Genomic DNA, 19,528 nt, shown 5'->3' with positions numbered 1-19,528 from the left:
TATTGCTTAAGTAAACATTAATTATGCCTTTAATCACTTATCCATGTATAGTGCATCATTCCAATTCTTTCTCTAGTCCCATGGTGGCTCTCTGATAGTCCAGACTTCAAGTGCTATTTTTTACTCTACATGTTTCCTTAAAACTTTGTTTGATATGCAGTTTTTCTCTCAAGTGGAAGTCATCCTTTCCATTGTAATATACTGTATTCCAACCATAACCCTCTAATAAACAACATTTTATTTAATCAAAATATTGTTTTCAATTATCATAACACTAAAAGGATTTAATAAGAATATTTTAACATATTATCTTCCAAAGTCAGATTTGTGGAATTTCACTTTGGCTCAACTTCATTTTTTTGCACTGATTATGCCAGATTTAGGGTTATTAGGTATAAGTATGTGCTTTTTTTTTAATTTCAAAATATGAGTGACATGAACATTCATTTACATTCAGGACCATGTCACTCATATTGTTTTGTTTTTCTCACAAGAGGCATATTTTATTTTTGTGATTTGAAAAAAAACCCAGTTGAGAAACGAAAAACAAGACAAGTTAGTTTCAACAAGGGGTTACAGCTCAAATGTTTGTTTTGTGATATACATGTATATACACACAAATGTCACTTTTTGTATTGTGAAATAATATGTAATTTTACCGTAATACTATGTCACACTCGTGAGTGACAGGAACACATAAGTGTTAACTAACTGAATTTAGCTAGACAAATATAAAATTCCTATTGTCTTCCCACCCAATTTCTTTCCCTTTTAGTAGGATCCCTTTTCTAGCCAGTGTCAGTTGGAGACAGCTTGGGCCTTGTTTTGAAGGGTGTTTCAAACAGATCCTTCTGATGAGGGGTTTATTCTTGTCTTTGTCAATCCAAAAAGAACTGGAGATTGGCATTCTGTTTTTTAATTTACTGTCTCTGAACTGCTTTCTTGTCATATACCAGTTCACCATGGAGTTAGTTCAATGTGTTGAATGTGCTTTGCTGAATGGTTTGAAACTTTGTTCAGTTGCATTATTTCTGAGGCCTTTATTTACACTATCTCATGGATGACTGACTAGCTTCCCTACAGGCAGACTCTGCCATAAGTATTTAGTTTCTTCTTCATGAAGATGCCAAGGTGGGTTGGCTTATTAAAGTGGGGAAGCTATATCTTTCTCACCTCATTTCTTTGCTGGAATCAGCCTTCTCCCCTTCAGTTGAGAGCTACAGAACATCTCATGCATGGCATGTCACAGCCTACATTTCCAGAAGAACATGAGGTTCTACCTTTTTGGAGGACATGGGTTTCTCTCAAAGCACTCATTCCACTTGGCTAAGTGGGTTTTGATCAACTAGTGTAAGTTTATTTATGTTCCCTTGGATGCCTTTCTTACTCTTTCCCCTCATTTATAGTGCAAGTTTGTCTGGTGGTTAGATCAGACCAATATTACTGTGCTTCTTCTTCCTTCTCCTTGATCAGATTGTTCAAGTCTTTGTACAGATGCTTCTCTTTCTATTAGGGGAACATTTCTAAACACATGGGAGATTTCAGAGTGGGGAACGTTTTTTGAATTTGTTCTTCATAACAATTTCTTGGAACCTTTTGCTGTTTATTGGGCTGTACTAACCTTCCTACTGGATCTTTGGAACCAGGTAGTGATGATACATTCCAGCAATTCTACATTAATATCCTACATCACTAAGCATGGGTAAACCTGGTTGAGAGACCTTTATTTTCAGATTTTGAATTTTTTTTTATTGGGCCCACTGCCATTATACCATTTTGTTGGCATGTCTTGGTAAGTATTTGCATATGGGAATTTACCTATGAAGCATTCTTAGGATCTCATATTTCTGGGAAGTTGTGTTTACTTTGGGGTGTTCTCAATATGAAGGCTTTTGATACACATCTTCCTAATTTTGGTTTCATCCACTGGTGGGAGCAGTTGATGCTCTCAGTCAGGTTTTATCAGGTCATTACCTTTGTGCATATCCTCCTGTTTGGCTTCTTCCTTGTGTTCTATGGTTTTTCTCTTTTGTGATGACTTTTATTGTTGCTTTCCTATCATTTGCCTTCATATCTCTCACTCCTTTGTCAGCCTCACTTTGTTGTGTGTCATCCATTTATATGTGCACTCCTTCATCACACATAGATTGTTTTTGGTCCCTTGTGTCTGAAGTGTAAGGCTGGCAATGCATTTAGCTACTTGATTTCTTGCCCAGGTCCTCCTTCCTCTTGATGGTCCACCAGTATAGATGGTACACTTAATACTATTGGTCTATATGTCAGGGTTATCATCCTTCTGTTCTTACCACTCCTCTATTGCCATTCTTTTTTACCTGGCCTTATGACTGGGGCCTACCAGTTTCCTTCATTTTGGGGTTTATAGGGTTTTTATGTCTTCAGCTTTTTGGTTATCTAAATGTGCCTCTGTGTTCCAATCTAATACTGTATATGTTATTTCACTTATTCTACATTATTCATCCTCCCCTCCAGGATTGGAGCCTTAGTGTTATCCTTCATGCTCTTACTCATCCTCCTTTGTCATCATATTTGTCATGTCAGTTTTCTTCAGTGCCCCTGTTGGCACGGTAATACTGTTTTTCCTAAGTGTTTGTTGTCAAGGTTTGCTGTGTTTTATTCCATAGTTTCTGACTATTTCTTTATGCCCAAGACTAGTCACTTGGAGAGTAATCCTGATTTCACTCCTCATTCCTTTTCCTCCATCTCTCATCTTTTAGAACTGTTCTGATCCTGATTGACTCTTTTGCCCAATCAGGACCTTAGATGGTACATGACTCATACTGAATCTTTCTGTGATTTTCAGGTTTGTTTGTTTCTTCATTGGAATCCAACTTTTTTATATGATTTTTCTTCCATTTGCCATATGGATTGGATTCACCAGTCATTTCTTCTGGCATATCCATCTCTTTCTTTACATGTTTGTCTTCTTTTTCATGTTTTTTGACCTATCAGATCTGTCACTTTTCCTTGTTCCTGGATGCTATTTTCTGTGGATGGACATCATCAAGGAAGGTGTATGGATTACGTCTTTTGTCTTAGTTTTTCTTTACAAGATCCTTTTTCTACATATGCTTTTAATTACACACACTGGTTAACTGTGGGTGCCTCACCATGTATACTTAATTTTAAAGTCTTCATTGTACATTCTGTAACAATGCTAGGTGTCTCTCATGTTGGCTCTTCCTACTATGAACCTGATATACAATTCCAGATCTGGTAGGTATTGGTTGATTGACTCCATCCCATTGTCATATATGTATTGAAAACACAGATATTACATGAAAGATAATAAAATGTCATAGGATCTTGTTATATATACCATAGGGACAGAGTGTTCCAAAGGACCCCTTGTATTTATATCTTGTGGTCTTCATAAATAGGTTCGTCCCAGACAATATAGTCATGGAATTACATGGGTCAAGTAGACAGGGATTTACTGTTTTTCTCTGATGCTGTGTGGCATTTAGTTTCTTCCTGACTTAGACCTGTTGTGTAATTACAAATGCCACCAGTTATTGTTTGTTCAGTTTTCTTAATGTGGTAGCTTTGCTCTCTAAAATAGGGTATCAAGGTTATTCATTACACTACCTCCAGTGAGGAGGATCCTCCAGATTCTCCATCACAATTTTCCCACCTTCCTTCTAGTGGAGTATGGGAGTCCTTGCCACCCCCCAGTTTCTAACCACTGGAGTGATAAACCATTAAGGCCAGTACTACTGAATGAAGTACAGTATCATTCAGTAAAAATTAGGGTGGTGGCATTTTGCTGGTGTCAATGGCTTGACACCCTTCCTACAGTGTATATGATGTACAGTTCCAGATGCCACCAAGTGTTGATCACAGCATCCATTATATCTACATATATGTGTATTTATATTACTGTTTAGTTTTCCAGCTGCAAGTCCTCATACATTTGTTGGTTTCCTTCTCCTCATACAAACTGGATGAAAAATTCCTAATGTTGCTAAGTTTTATACTATAGATGTTACCCCAAATTAATATCATTCTTTATCTTCCTACTATCTGCTAGATGCCATTTCATGGTAGTTCTGGTGTTATTTGAAGTTGGATGAATCACATGATTACCCATATGTGTAAAGCTAGATTCTGTGTCTGTGTTGGAGGGTGCAAACATGTGGGGTTGGGTTGTTGGTACAGATGCTCATATTCCAATACAGTACCCTCTTCCAACTGTAGACCTGATGTATAATTCATTGTGCTACCAGATGTTGGTTGTGGTCAAACTCTCACTCATGGTCTGTCCTATTCTAACTATTTGACACTTGGGGATCCCTTTCCTGCTGAAACATTTTGGGGTATCTACCTGTTTCTACCCTTTAGTTGTTGATGACATATCCTTGAAGTGCTAAGAGTATAACTGGTTCAAAAGTGGTGCAGTCTCCAACTGTTAAGATGTTTTTCATTCCTTACCCACACCTCTGGGCATTTACTCAAGGAGGACCATATTCTCATCAATCTTCCACCATTTCAGTGTGGATTCTAGCTTTTTGTGAGATGAATAAAATATTGTATCAAAAGTTAAGATTTAACTCAAAAATGTATTTTGAACTTGGTCTCTGACTAAAACTGTAATCACATTGAAATGGAGGAGGGTTGCTGAAAATATAATCCTACTTGAGAAAAGTTAAGATTGTACTGGAAGTTCACATTTTCTTTAACTGAGAATGTGCTTCAGATAGATACCTTCTCTTACATTTCCCACAATTCCTCCCCACTTCTGATGTGATTTGGTTCAGTCAGTTATGACCAATCTCCAAATGATTAACTAGTGCATAATTAAAGAAGGCATTAGTTGTGATAGGAGTAATGTCATGTTATTATTGGTGAAGGGTTGGTGCATGATTGTGTACATTTTGATATGCAGAAGGAAGTAAGAGTTTGGAAGTCTAGTGATGAGCAACAAAATTTGTCTTGATAGAGGGAAGTACTTGTCAAGAAACTTTTTTGTGACAGAAGATAACTATCTGTTGGAAATTTTCAATTTAGGAAAATGTTAACTTTTATTATTGTTCTATAGGTCCAGAAAGAAAATCTCGTATTCCAGATGAAGAAGCTAATGTTATTACAGCTTTCCACGAAGGAGGTCATGCTTTGGTTGCTTATTACACCAAGTACTCTCATCCACTACACAAAGTGACAATCATCCCCCGTGGACCTGCACTAGGACATGTGAGAAAGATCTTTTATAGCAATTTACATAGATTTTATACATAAAATTAGAAATCTTTTAAGAATACACACATTTTTCAAAAAAGTTAATATAGTAGTTGGTATAGTATATGTTTAAGTGTGTTAAAAAAATTTGAAATCTGAACTTGCATCAAAATCATGCTTCCTGTTGCCAATTCCATAGGGATTGAAATATTTAAATCTCTTTACAGACTTGTGTGTTGTTATTGGTATTTATTAATTATTTATTTTTTTATTTTTACAATACAAGTAATTAATCAAATTATATAATATTTAGTGTACATTTTCTAATTAACATCTACCTTTTTTGCTGTAAAAAATTAAAATAGTTTATGTTTTATATTTTTGAGTTTGTGAAATTTCCAAAATATTGCCAAATAAAATTGAAAGCTATAAAAAGTATGCTTTTGTTGAGTAGTGACAATATTGTAAATAGTAATTTACATTCAGTTTCTTAGTTTTTGGAGAATGGTAAATGAGAGAAGAGAGTATAGTATACTAAGTATACAATTCTAAGACAAAGGGAAATTAAATATTTTTATATTGGTTTATAAGATTAAGAGTTTAAGCTCCATACTGTTATTAAAATTTCAGTTATTTGCTATGCTTTTATGCCAAATTTATTTATATACTGTGATAAGAAAGTAGTTTAATTAAATTTTGAGTATGTCCATAAAAAATTTTAACGTGCAGTAAAGGGTACCTATGTAGAATGGGTTAATCATAGAATATATGGTAAATGTCAAGTTTCTTATTTAATTTTTGTAAGTAGATTTAATATTGTATTTTTAACTAACACTGAATAATTACAAAGTATATTAAATACTCTACATACTGTAGTTTAGTGCAAATCCCCTTTCAGCTGCTGTGTATTTAACTTGTAACAATTTATTGTTGAGACCTTTTTATCTAGAATATATTTTAAATGCTCTGTAAATTTGGGGAAAATGAGGAGATTTTTAATATTGCCTTGTAAAATTAAGATTCTAATACTTGTGTGAGGTTAAAATTTGATTATTAGCTATGTTTTCATGCCAAGTTTGTGTTGGATAAAAAACTGGAATGTAGAAATTTCTAACTAGAAACCCACAGCATTTTGTATATTAATGTAGTACCTCATTCCATTGAAATATTCTAATTGTATAATTTCATTTGAGATTATGTAATGTTTGTTTGCATTTTAAGACTACTGTGAGAGACTGTTTTCTACATTGTGAAACAACTTACATGTACAAAACTTTGTACAAATAATTCTGTAGAAGTGTTATTTTTACATTACACTTTATCATATAATTTTCTGGAAATATTTTGCAACTTTCAAAGTTTTCCTAGAAATGTTATCATTTGGGTGGGAATCCTGATATTCTCGGTAATCAGCTTTCTTGGAGATATTACTGACTGTATAGGAATCAGTGTAATACTTATTATTTTAATTCTTATAATTTTCATAGTCCAGTGTTAAAACTTTGGGCATACATGTATATCAACTACAAACATCTTATTCAGTTAAAATATATATTGCATGTATATAAAAAAAAAAAGGTTGTCAAAGTAGTTTGACTGTAGTGTAATTTTGTTAAATTGACATGTTGGCTTAAGTACTTTTATAATAGCTCATTTTCATGACTTATTAATGTAAAACTGTTTTGTGATAATCTTAATAATTAAAGATAATTGTTGAAAATTGAAATGTTAGCATTTTCTTTAATTTATGTATTTATTTTCACAGAGTACAGTTTGACACATAAGAGATTTTATATTCTATACTCTCAGAATATAATAAAATAATGTAATTATTAATTTATTTGTAGCATCTGATGAAAGTTTATGGCTGAAAATTTATGATTTCTTTAAAAAATAAATAAAAAATAGTTTATTTTGAGAGTGTGTATCATTAAATCTTAATTATATTGAACTGTTAAGTTGTATTGTCTAATTAACAAGCTAAGGAGTTAGAGGTTGGTTACTTAGCCAAGAACCAGCTACTGAGTAATTATTTGTGTACTTTATTACAATCATTTAATTGGATATGTCCATTCTATTGTGTTATTTTATATCAAATTATATAAAGTAGTTCTGTATGAAGTTTGACTCTACATGTGACACTATTTTTCTTAAACTTGCCTTAGACTAAATGCTAAACCTTTAAATGAATTAGTTCCAGGAATCAAATAAATCTCTTAAATATGAATAAAACAAATTTCAGTAAAGAAAATTCAGCATTCCAATATGATATTTTCCCTCCACTTTCTAAAGCACAGCAATGGTAACATATTATTAAACTGAGAATGTCTTTTTGGTAGACTAGTTCTGACAAAAAGATTTTTTGATTTATACTGTCCTCTATTAGCACAAACTTTTGCTCACCCCTAACCCTGATACTTCTACTTACTCTTATGTAAGTTAATGTGAGACATCTGCATAATAACATGCAAATAATTATGCAGCAACCCTCCACCTATAGGAGTGTGACACTACCCCTATTGTCTGTAACTAGTGACCTCTCTAATTTTGTACATGTTAACCACTTCTTAATTGTCAGTCTTATAGAATAGACACATTGTCTCCCAGTTTCATTAAATTATTGTTACAGATTTAATATTATTTTAATACCTGTGTTTGTTTCAGTGTTTAGGAATTTATGTAACTTATATTGTTAATGTATTTTGCAGAAGTCCTGCCTGTTCTCTAAATTTATAGATTCTCAAGAGTTAAAATCAGCAGCATAGGTTTTACAAAAGTACTAGCATATCTTTGAATATCATTGTGGAGCCAAGTAAACTTCCTATAACTTTCTTGTGGAGAGTTATGGTTGGTTTTATTTATCTTTTCTCTTTTTTCATTGTAAAAATTATGAACTTGCAATTTCAAGTGTTCATGACTTACAACTGTTGTTACTGCTGCAGCAGGTTCACTGACCATATCCAATAGGTTGGAGTTCCAAGATTGTTCCACTTCGTTGCATTTTGGTTCTAGGGAATTGCCCAGACTTCCTTTCCAGAGGTAGGTAATTGATATGGTAACCATTTTTGAGGTAAAAGATAGAGAACCCTCTTCCTATTGTGTTCCTGATGTACAGTTCCAGGTGTTGGTTGTGGTTGGGTTCCCATTTATAGTCTGTTATTCACTAATCAATCTACAGAGGTATCTCTTTTTTCTTTGAGTCTCTCCTTTGTTCCAATCCATTTTATGAAACATTACTTACATGCAATACATATAAGTGGTGTTGCCTTCCTTAGATGTGTTGTCTTTAGTTCCCTCTCATGCCCCATAGTTTTCCTTTATGTGCTTCCTAAATGGTGATTATATTCTCATCAGCCCTTCTCCTGTTCCATATCAGATTCTAGCTATCATATTGAAAGCTAACATTTTTTTAAACTGGTAATATGTTTCCTACATATACTTAATTTCATATTTCCCCTTATTCCAGCATGGTTTAGTGTGTTATGACCAATCTCAATGTGGTTAACAGCTGCAAGAGTAGAGAGAGCATTAGTTACGATAGAGGTGATGTTGCACTCTTACAGGCAGAGGGTTGCTGCATAATCATTTGCATGTTAGTATGCAGATGTGTCTCACATTAACATACATGAGGGTAAGTAGAAGTATCAGTCTAAAGGAGAACAAAATGTTACACTTGTAGTGGACAATATAAATTGAGAAAGCTTTTTATGAGAAGTATCTATCAAAAATCTACTTTCAGTTTTAAAAGAAATGTTTACATTGCTGTGCTTTAGAAAGTGTATGTTTGATTTTTAATTGTATATATCATTGTTATTTTACTTGACCTTTTACCTTCATGTGGGTCACATGGATGATGGTCTATTCAGATAATGTACTTATTCCATGTTTACCTTTGATGATTGCACTATAATATATTTTTTGGAAAGTACTTTTCATATTCCACAGTCCAGTGGCTCAGTGATATGTCTAATGACTTGTAACACTGAATTTAAGTCAGATTTTGATATTCTTGGTAGGTAAAGCACTGGTGGTTTATTTAGTAACTTTATGCTTATCAATAGTTTTTCAGCAGGAAATTTGCAGATTACAGTATTAAAATCCAGGGTTCATTTTCTTGAGGCAATCAGACTACAGATAGCCCATTCTATAGCTTTGCACTAAAACAAGCAAACAAAATGAAACCGTAATCAATTTCATTCTTTTGTTCGTTATACTAGTTGTTTTTAAGTATTTTCATATCCTTGTTCTGTGATATATATCAGTTGTTTTGTCCCAGCGTGTTCAGACTTTTATGTTATGGAAACCATATAGATTATTATTTCTGGACCATTCGGATGTATTTCTGTTTATATATTGAAGGAACAATAAATTCAGGCAATTGGAAAGGAGGTTAGTGTAGTTTATTATCAAGCTAATAGACTTGACATTATAATTTTCATTCTGTCAGAGTTCAAGGATCATTTGTTCATCATACTGAAAGGGACATGGGGATAATGTATGTGATAGAAAATAACTTTTACAAGAGAATCTTAATGCATACAATATAACCTGACTCTAGGTTGAACATGAGTTTTTTTTTGTCTTGCCACTTTACTAAACATGCAACAAAGTATCAAATTAAAAAATACCAATTTATATTCAAAACACATTGTCCTGTAAGTTCTGATAAGTAATTTCCTTTAGCATTAGAAACTATGTGATAAGAAATGTACCAATGATATTAAAATTTTGGATGGTGCTGGCTGTGAGGAGGATACTGATGCTTCACACATTATTTGGAAGGCTGGACAAATAAATGGCTAATTGCTTTTAATTGTAATGAATATAAAGTATTGCATGTGGAATATTTCAATTTTAATTGTAATTTTGATGATAATAGCCTTGACAGTGTTAGAAAAGAAAAAGCTCTTGGTACTCTGGTTTATCAGTTTTTTTAACCATCCAAGCAATATGTTGTTGCTAGTGGCAGTACAAATAGGATTTTAGGTTATGTGTGCAATATATTTAATTCTAGACTAAAGAGACTATAGTATCATTGTATTGATCACTAGTTAAGCTACATTTGGAGTAGTTTTGCAGTCGTGTACTCTTTACATTAGAAAGGACATTGAATTATTGGAAAGGGATTAGAGGAGGATTACTAGGATGATACCTGAGATAGAAGGGTTGTTATGCAGGGATAGATTAAGTACCTTGAAATTTTCTCTTGAAAACAGGATGTGTTAGATAGGAAATGATTGAGCTGAGATTGTTAAGGGAATTGAAAGTGTGTTTAATGGTGAGAATTGTAAGATTAGGGTATGTAACTAGAAGGAGTCATTTGCAGCTTAGACAGGTTATTGTTTTTCTAACAGGGTGGTTGTGCATCAGAATGTGTTGTCTTCAAATGAGGTAGATGGACCTGGCATGGCCAGGTGGGTTAAGGCAAACGACTCGTAATCTGAGGGTCGAGAGTTTGAATCCCCGTGGCACCAAACATGCTCACCCTTTTATCTGTGGGGGCATTATAATGTGACAGTCAATCCCACAATCTGTTGGTAAAAGAGTAGCCTAAAAGTTGGAGGTGGGTGGTGTTGACTGGCTGCCTTCCCTCCAGTCTTACACTGGTAACTTAGGGATAACTAGCCCAGATGTAATTAATTTAAGGGAATGTAAGGGCCTGATAAATATTTGAATGATAAGGGCTGGCTTTGAGTTTTTAGAATTTAGTATAGTGGAAGGGACCTTTTTTGTCTTGAACATTTATATATATATTTGTATATGAATAAATAAAATAACCATGACATTCATCTCACTTATTTTACAATACCAAACAATTTATACATTTTCAAGTATATGAGGGCAAGTCCTCATGGCTAGCCCCCTGCTAGTACAACGGTAAGTCTACAGATTTACAGTGCTGTAATCAGGAGTTTGATGTGGCTTTGCTAAAAGAAAACATCACCTCATGGCTAGTAAATTTTTTTATTCTTTTTTCAGTAAAGTTTTTGAAATTTTTGAAGCCTTCTAATAGACTTTAGTATGTTATATACTGCATGCTCATAATATATATTTGTTATAAATTATTTTTTGAAACTGTACATCATAAATGCATCCAAGTAGTCATGGTAAATAATCTTTATTAACATTATTTGCTTATATTATGACACTTTTAAAAAAAAACAACTTGAAATATTTCAGAGAGATAATTTATATGAAATTTATCCAACTGATTTTTTCCCCCTTTTTTCAGACAGCTTACATACCAGAGAAAGAGCATTACCATGTCACCAAGGCACAGATGTTAGCTACAATGGATACTTTAATGGGAGGTCGAGCAGCAGAAGAACTGATATTTGGTCCAGAGAAGATTACTTCAGGTTAGGCACTCAGAAGTTAAAAAGATGTGGTTTGTAATAATCAGTTTTTGTGCTTATTATCTTGTTTGTATGCTAAATGAAAGCCACAATTGTGGGGCTAAAATGACAGTTAGTTGTTCTCATTTATCACAAACCATAAAGAAGATTACTATTTCATGCAAATACAAAAATGATAAAGTTTGTTATAAAAGAATCCCCTGATGGGACAGCAGTAAGTTTACAGACTTACAGTGCTAGAATACATGGTTTGATTTCACCATTGTGAACACAGTGAGTAGCCCAATATAGCTTTGTTTATTGAGAATGTATTTCAACCTTTATCTTTAAAATAATAAAATTTATTTATTTGATTGGTAAACCAAAATAATTTCTGGGATCATACAACTAGTACAAAAAATAACAAAAAACTGCTGGTTAATTTTGTACCGTGTCAGTCAATATGACTGACCTTATAGCCATAAATTAACTATATTTGCATAACTTCTATAAACTCCTAAATAAATGTCAATTTTTTCAGTAAAGCTTATAGTTTATCTCTTATTTTTGCCACTCTAGTTGTATTTAGACTTGGTCAATTTAACCAACCTTGTTACCACTTTAGAAAAATAGGAAATAACTTTAACTTTTGATTTTTTTTCCTAGAATAATTCAAATTATAATATAAATCTACAATAATTTATCCTAACTAGTTTGAAGCTTGTAACAACATACATCTGTTTATAATTACTTTTGTATTATTGTCATTTAAACTGTACCTAACTAATAATCCTACCAGACAAGTTGCAAATCACATGGTGTACACATTGCTCAAGTTACTGTATTGACTGACAAAATGCATGAGCTTCTGAATAATCAATCAGTAGCTTATAATATCTCCTTATTAGTTTTTCAGCCATTTTAATCTGTGAAAAGACCACCACTTTCTTTTGAACCAAAATTGTATAGAGTTAGATTGTCTTTAGTCTGCTTTGAAGTTTCATATTTCTTTAAATCTGTATGTATCTTAGTTACTAAACTTAATGAATTACAGTGGTATTTACTGTATATATAAAACCTAAAAGAAATTTGTTTGTTTGGTATCATCAATGTGTGAAATTTTTAAAATCTTAAATAGCAACTGAGTACAAAGATTGTAGTGAGAAGAGATAATTGTTTGCTTCTTTGTTTATTCTATATTTTAAGAAATGTAGGTTTACTAATTTATTTCTGAATAGTAATAACTTATATACATGTATTTAATGTATAATAATTGAAATGTGACTTGTATTGGGAAATACTAGTCCACTAAAACACAACCAAGACAGGGAAGACTGGAGGTCAGTTTTTATAATACTGGATACATAACATGAGTGCACATACACTACATCAGTGCAGATTATGTAATGTTAGCTAGGCATGACTGGAAGATCAATGTAATAATAATAAAAAAATAAATATATAGCACTATTAGACTTAAACTATTTAGACTAAATTTGAATTTTTGTATTATGTTATTTAATCATTCTATCATGAATAAAGCATAAATTAGAATCTTTTTTTTAAATGATGGTTATGAGATTGGTCAAGTGATAAACACAACATATTAGAGTATAGAAAATAACAAAGTGTAAAGTATTACAGAAAACAAATGATTGAAATGTATTTAGGAGGTGTTTAGATTTTATGCAAGTAATATTTGAGATTTTGGGAATGAAGGATAGTTTTCTTAATCATGACGTGAAATCACTTTGCACTCAGATTAGTAATGAAACTTTCTATTTTCTCAAACAAATCTTTAGTTAAAATATTTCATTAAAAAATTTGATTTTCTGTGAACACAAAACCTGTAATACTTATGAAAATTATACTAAATTTTGTGAAGATGCACATACATATCAAAAGTTATAGTGCAAATACTTAATGTGTGCAAATTATGTAGACAAACTTGTGTATATTACACCAATCACATCATTAAAAGGGTCAATTAAATAATGCACCTTAGAACACAGAATCAAAACCAGGAGAAAGCAAATAATGTCGTATAACTGCCCTTATTTTTCTAGCTTTCAAATTGTGTGATAATAGCCTTTAAAAGTTCAGGTAAGCTTGTTGATGTAATCCCCGAGAGAAACGTTTTTAAACTGAATGACAAACCAGACAGTGCCTTAAACAGAGAACAAAGTAATATAATATAAATTTTTATAGAAGTGAACTTTTATTTTCTGTTGGTTATAAACTATGTAGTATTAAATTTCAGAGAGGCAGTTTAATCCTCTCGGCACTGAATAACAACTTTTAATGTTTGGTGTGGCACTGGATGTATATGCTTGATACTTCAACTAATTATGGTATCGGTACTAAAAGCATGATATCTCGGCAACAACCCAACAAAAGTCCTTGAAATATTCAGTGATTGTACCCAATACTATACATGTTAAATTTAATGCATAAGAATAACAGGAATAAAGGAAGGTCGCCTGCCTCGCTGAGCCTTCAAATCGACTGCGGTTGCCAACTGCGCCAAAAGGGTTAATAAAAAGAGGATGTGAGTTGAGTTAGGCCTAGCATGGTTCTGATTTTATTATTTATAGTTCTCTAATGATTCAAGAATGTAAAAACTACATTTGCCTGAGTAACATATATTTCATAGTAACTAATTTACAACCAGTTTCCTACTTCTTGGAGGAGTGGTAAATAAATTAGAGAAGGTCAAGTGTCACAATTGTTATACAAAAAAAGAATGAGGATTTTTTAAATGTTTCCTCATAAAATTAAGAACTTAAAACATGAATAACATTAAAATTTGTTTGCTATTTGTTAACGCTAAGCATATTTGTATGAAATGAAAGTGAAGTAGTTTAATTAAATTTTGAAAATAACAAAATATCATAACCTGTTCACTTTGACCTGCCTGTAGCAATAAGGTACTTGTAAAATATCATAACCTGTTCACTTTGACCTGCCTGTAGCAATAAGGTACTTGTAAAATATCATAACCTGTTCACTTTGACCTGCCTGTAGCAATAAGGTACTTGTAAAATATCATAACCTGTTCACTTTGACCTGCCTGTAGCAATAAGGTACTTGTAAAATATCATAACCTGTTCACTTTGACCTGCCTGTAGCAATAAGGTACTTGTAAAATATCATAACCTGTTCACTTTGACCTGCCTGTAGCAATAAGGTACTTGTAAGATATCATAACCTGTTCACTTTGACCTGCCTGTAGCAATAAGGTACTTGTAAAATATCATAACCTGTTCACTTTGACCTGCCTGTAGCAATAAGGTACTTGTAAAATATCATAACCTGTTCACTTTGACCTGCCTGTAGCAATAAGGTACTTGTAAAATATCATAACCTGTTCACTTTGACCTGCCTGTAGCAATAAGGTACTTGTAAAATATCATAACCTGTTCACTTTGACCTGCCTGTAGCAATAAGGTACTTGTAAAATATCATAACCTGTTCACTTTGACCTGCCTGTAGCAATAAGGTACTTGTAAAATATCATAACCTGTTCACTTTGACCTGCCTGTAGCAATAAGGTACTTGTAAAATATCATAACCTGTTCACTTTGACCTGCCTGTAGCAATAAGGTACTTGTAAAATATCATAACCTGTTCACTTTGACCTGCCTGTAGCAATAAGGTACTTGTAAAATATCATAACCTGTTCACTTTGACCTGCCTGTAGCAATAAGGTACTTGTAAAATATCATAACCTGTTCACTTTGACCTGCCTGTAGCAATAAGGTACTTGTAAAATATCATAACCTGTTCACTTTGACCTGCCTGTAGCAATAAGGTACTTGTAAAATATCATAACCTGTTCACTTTGACCTGCCTGTAGCAATAAGGTACTTGTAAAATATCATAACCTGTTCACTTTGACCTGCCTGTAGCAGTAAGGTTAAACTGGTGAAAAAATTTAATTCACCACTATCAGACTTTTTCTGTTGTCTACAGTTACTGACAATGGATGGATTCCCTATCAGTCTAACACAGACAGGGTTAAAGCTAGGATAATTTGAGAAATTAAAACTTGTATAATTTTAAAATTTGATTTATTAACTATATTCTGTTGCCAAGTTTACTTATCTACAATGATAATAATGGAGTTTAATAATATTTTGAATGTAGCTGTCTTAAAAGTTGTGATGTGTGCACTTTGACCTTCCTGTAGCAAAAGGGTTGAACCCTTGATAGGCAATTAACTAGAATGGTAGAACTTAGTGTAAACACCTGATTTCATTAAAATCACATCTCTCTGTTAACTCAAACCAGTTTTGTGAAATTAAAAAATGTTTTCATTTGTTTTTTGTCCTCTAATCTGCCCAAATGAGAGTCTCATTTTAACATTTTGGTCACATTGAAAATATATGTATGACAGAAAGTAAAACATATACAAAAACAATGAATTTATAGCTTACATTACACTTAAAGTTCATTTTAGTAACTTGCACCCAAGAGTGTATCTTTTTAATACTGGTTTTTGATAGTATGTCAGTTCTCCACAAAATCATTAATATATATCATTTTTTTAATAATCATTTTGAAACACAAAAAGTACTGTAATTTAACTGGTTTTATAATAGAGGTATATATTGGTTTAAAAAATTACATTAGCTTCTATCAGCTGAACTTTACAATTACATACACTGAAACTGTAGTTAAACATCTACCAACGTGAAATAACTGTTTAAGAGACCTAACAAAGAAAAATCTGCCATTTATATTAGTTATAAATAATACTGTGACAGTGTCAGAGAGAATTATACTATGTAACAAAATGTTTACTCTTTCTTGTTCCTGGGCAGAAAGTGTTATTTCCCAATTGCTTATGCCTAAAGTAAATGGAAAAGACCTATTTTTTTCTTCAAACTTTGCTTTTGTGACCTTGATAATGAAATTTTCAAAATTACTTATTTTCCAGAACATTCCAAGTAGATTCAGTGCTGAGTAGCTGATAGAGAATTTTCTTGAACTTATAAGAACTTTCTAGAATGTTGTAGAACTTAGAAGTTGCAAGTCAGAGGAAGTGTCACCAACATTTTTCAAGCTTCTTCACTCATTAAGATGAGCTCTTCCTTTGCCACAATGTATCCAGTCTGTGCAAGGCAATTGTAACTGCCTGTAACCAAAATGAGTGGTGCCTCTTCATTGATGGCTCATCCAGAAGCCTCAAAGCTGTGCTGCTCCAGAATGGGAATAAGTATCCATCTCTTTCCCTGGCTCATTTGGCACTCATCAAAGAAGAATACAACAGCACCAAGACCTTACTAGAAGCCTTGAAGTATGATGAGTATGGCTGGAGGTCATCAGAGACTTTGAAATTGTGACATTCTTGATCGGTCTCCAAGGAGGCTTTACCAAGTTTCCTGTTATCTTTGCCTTTGGGACACTGCAGCACACTACAACAGGAAGCACTGGTTACAATGGACCGAGTTCTCTGTGGGGAGGCACACTGCCAAGTGTGAACCACTAGCGCACCTCCAGAAGGTGTTGTTCTCACTATTGCACATAAAATTGGGTCTTATGAAACAATTTGTCACAGCTCTTGATAAGGAGTCTACAGCCTTCAAGTACCTTTCAGACTTCTTCCTTACACTGTCTGAGGCAAAGGTCAAAGCTGATGTCTTTGTTGGACCACAAATAAAGAAGATCCTGGAGTGCACAGAATTCTCCAAGAAGCTCAGTAGGAAGGGAAAAAAGCTTGGGGCAGTTTTGTTACAGAGGTGTGGGGCTTCTTGGGCAATCACAAGGCCAAAAATTGTGTGGAACTGGTTGTGGCTCTGGTGAAGAACTACAGCAAAATGGTCTACAGGACACCCCTGAAAGTCCATATCCTTGTCGCTCATCTTGATAAATTGAGGAGAACATGAGAGCATATTCAGAAGATCAAGGCGAGCGCTTCCATCTAGATATACTGAACTTTGAATGCAGCTACCAAGGAGCATATAATGAAAACATGATGAGAGACTATATTTTGGGGCTGATACATGAAAGTTATTGACATTACAGTCGCAAATCTCAAAAAAACCTATTCACATCTAAACATTTTTGTATAACTTCAGTATAAATACATGTAAATCTTGATTCATATGTTCTTTTATTCAGACCTTATGTAAATGAAAATGTACAAATTTGCTAATTTGTACACAGAAAATAGGTTAATTTCTAAATTTCATTATCCAGGTTACAAAAGCAAAGTTTGAAGGGAATAATGGCCATTTTCTGTACTTTTACAACATAAGCAGTTAAGAAATAACATGCTCTCCAGGAACAAAGTTTTTGTTACATAGTGTCATTGACATTTTTTGAAAGACAATGAAGTGTATCATACAGGTTTGACAAATTAGTTGGACTCAAAAAAAATTAAAAGTAGATATAAATTTATAGTCAAGCCATTGTAGTACAGAGAATTATGTATTAACATAGAGAAGTGAAGAATGAGAATCTGTTTAATCTTCAACAAATATTCAAAGAAAAGAGGTAAATGTTGAAGAAAGTTTCACTTCTGTTGATATCATTAATGAAACCACAGACTCTACTCTGTTAAAGGTAATTTTCAAGAGATTATGAAATGATTTTTTTATCTTATACGATTTTCTGAGTGTCTAACTAATTAGAAATACATACTATAGATACAAGCAAAAATATAAATTTACAGTCTCCAGATGAAATGTCAAACTACATAACGCTTCCCACTAATCTCATTCTGTCTTTGAATAAAAAAAAAGTGTTATAAATTCTCTCTTGTCTTGCTATTTTATTATTTGTAACTAATAGGGGTAGATATTTTTTTATTTCTTAACGTTTATTTAATTTTGGTATCAGTAATTTCATATTTAACAAGTTTTATCGTTGCTGGTCATGTTTTTCTGCCCCAAGCAAAATAAGTTTATTAAATTTACTTGCATCTTAGTAGTAAAGCTAGTTATGCTAATTTTTGGACATTTTATTCTAGTGCTTCATACTGTTTTGTATTATGAAATGCATATTTGAAAGGAGTATGAATGATTTTATATGAAACCAATGTTGTATGAAAAAAAACTATTGCTAAGGATTCACACTCTAGTTTAGAAATTACTGACATAGGTTTCAACTCTAATGTAGGTTAAAAAAAGCTATTTTTTATATAGATTTTAACCAATTCAGTGCAGCTAGGGTGTATATTTACTGGTGCTCCTACACACACACTGTGACTGAGAGAGATTTTTCCCCATTGTTAATACTGTTTGTGTCTTTCTGTGCTGGGTTCAGGTTTATCATCTTGAATGCTACCACTAGATGGAGAGTTAGTGTCCCTGTATCTTATTGCTATTTCATCATCATGCATGTGAACAATACTTGACTAACTTTCACTATCTTCTCAGCTATCTGAGCAAGTGCATCAAGCATGCTTAGTCCGAAACTAGGGTCACTACTCTCAAACAGTGCGAACATGGTTGGCATTCAGTTATCATGCGTTCTACTTAGGTATCTTGTTTTTTACAGAAAGACTAAGTGTAAAACATCGAAGGAAGTTATGTATCTACATTAGGTGGAATGCCAATAAATACTTTTCAACTCATTTTACTCCCATATGTTATGAGTGACAATTTTGAATAATGTGCAAGTTGTGTAGGCAAACTCGTTAATGGGTAAAAATGCAATAAAAATAAACTATATTTACACTACTGTTTTTTTAGTATTTTTATTATTTATATTATGACTACTGCTTCATGGAGTAGAGTAGGTCACATCAGTTTTTACCTGTTCTTCTCAATTTTGTAGACAGGATATCTAGATTGGATGAGTGTATTTTATGAAACTTAGGTAAGAAGTACCACACACAACATTTTAGATATAATTAAGTTTTGAAGGTTGTGAGTTGGAGGTCTAGATGAATTACACTGCAGGAGACTTGAACATACAGTAGGAAACATTAGTAGGGCATAGATGTTTCATGAACATAAATTTTACTTGGTTTATTTATTTGTATAGTATATACT

The 19,528-nt window shown here is 32.9% G+C and overlaps 1 protein-coding gene across 6 annotated transcripts in view; it reads left to right on the top strand.

Moving 5' to 3' along the window:
- Positions 1–19,528, top strand: part of YME1L (ATP-dependent zinc metalloprotease YME1L) — a 140,297-nt gene that overhangs the window by 98,801 nt on the left and 21,968 nt on the right. For all 6 annotated transcript variants that reach the window (XM_076481856.1, XM_076481825.1, XM_076481845.1 and 3 more), the window contains exons 15-16: positions 5,057–5,208; positions 11,426–11,552. In XM_076481856.1, coding sequence (XP_076337971.1) covers positions 5,057–5,208; positions 11,426–11,552 — 279 coding nt within the window. The remainder of the gene's footprint in view (positions 1–5,056; positions 5,209–11,425; positions 11,553–19,528) is intronic.

Source organism: Tachypleus tridentatus, chromosome 2, assembly GCF_004210375.1.
Source record: "Tachypleus tridentatus isolate NWPU-2018 chromosome 2, ASM421037v1, whole genome shotgun sequence".
Classification (NCBI taxonomy): domain Eukaryota; kingdom Metazoa; phylum Arthropoda; class Merostomata; order Xiphosura; family Limulidae; genus Tachypleus; species Tachypleus tridentatus.
The sequence above is the reverse complement of the archived record's forward strand: the minus strand, read 5'-3'. Positions and strand labels throughout refer to the sequence as shown.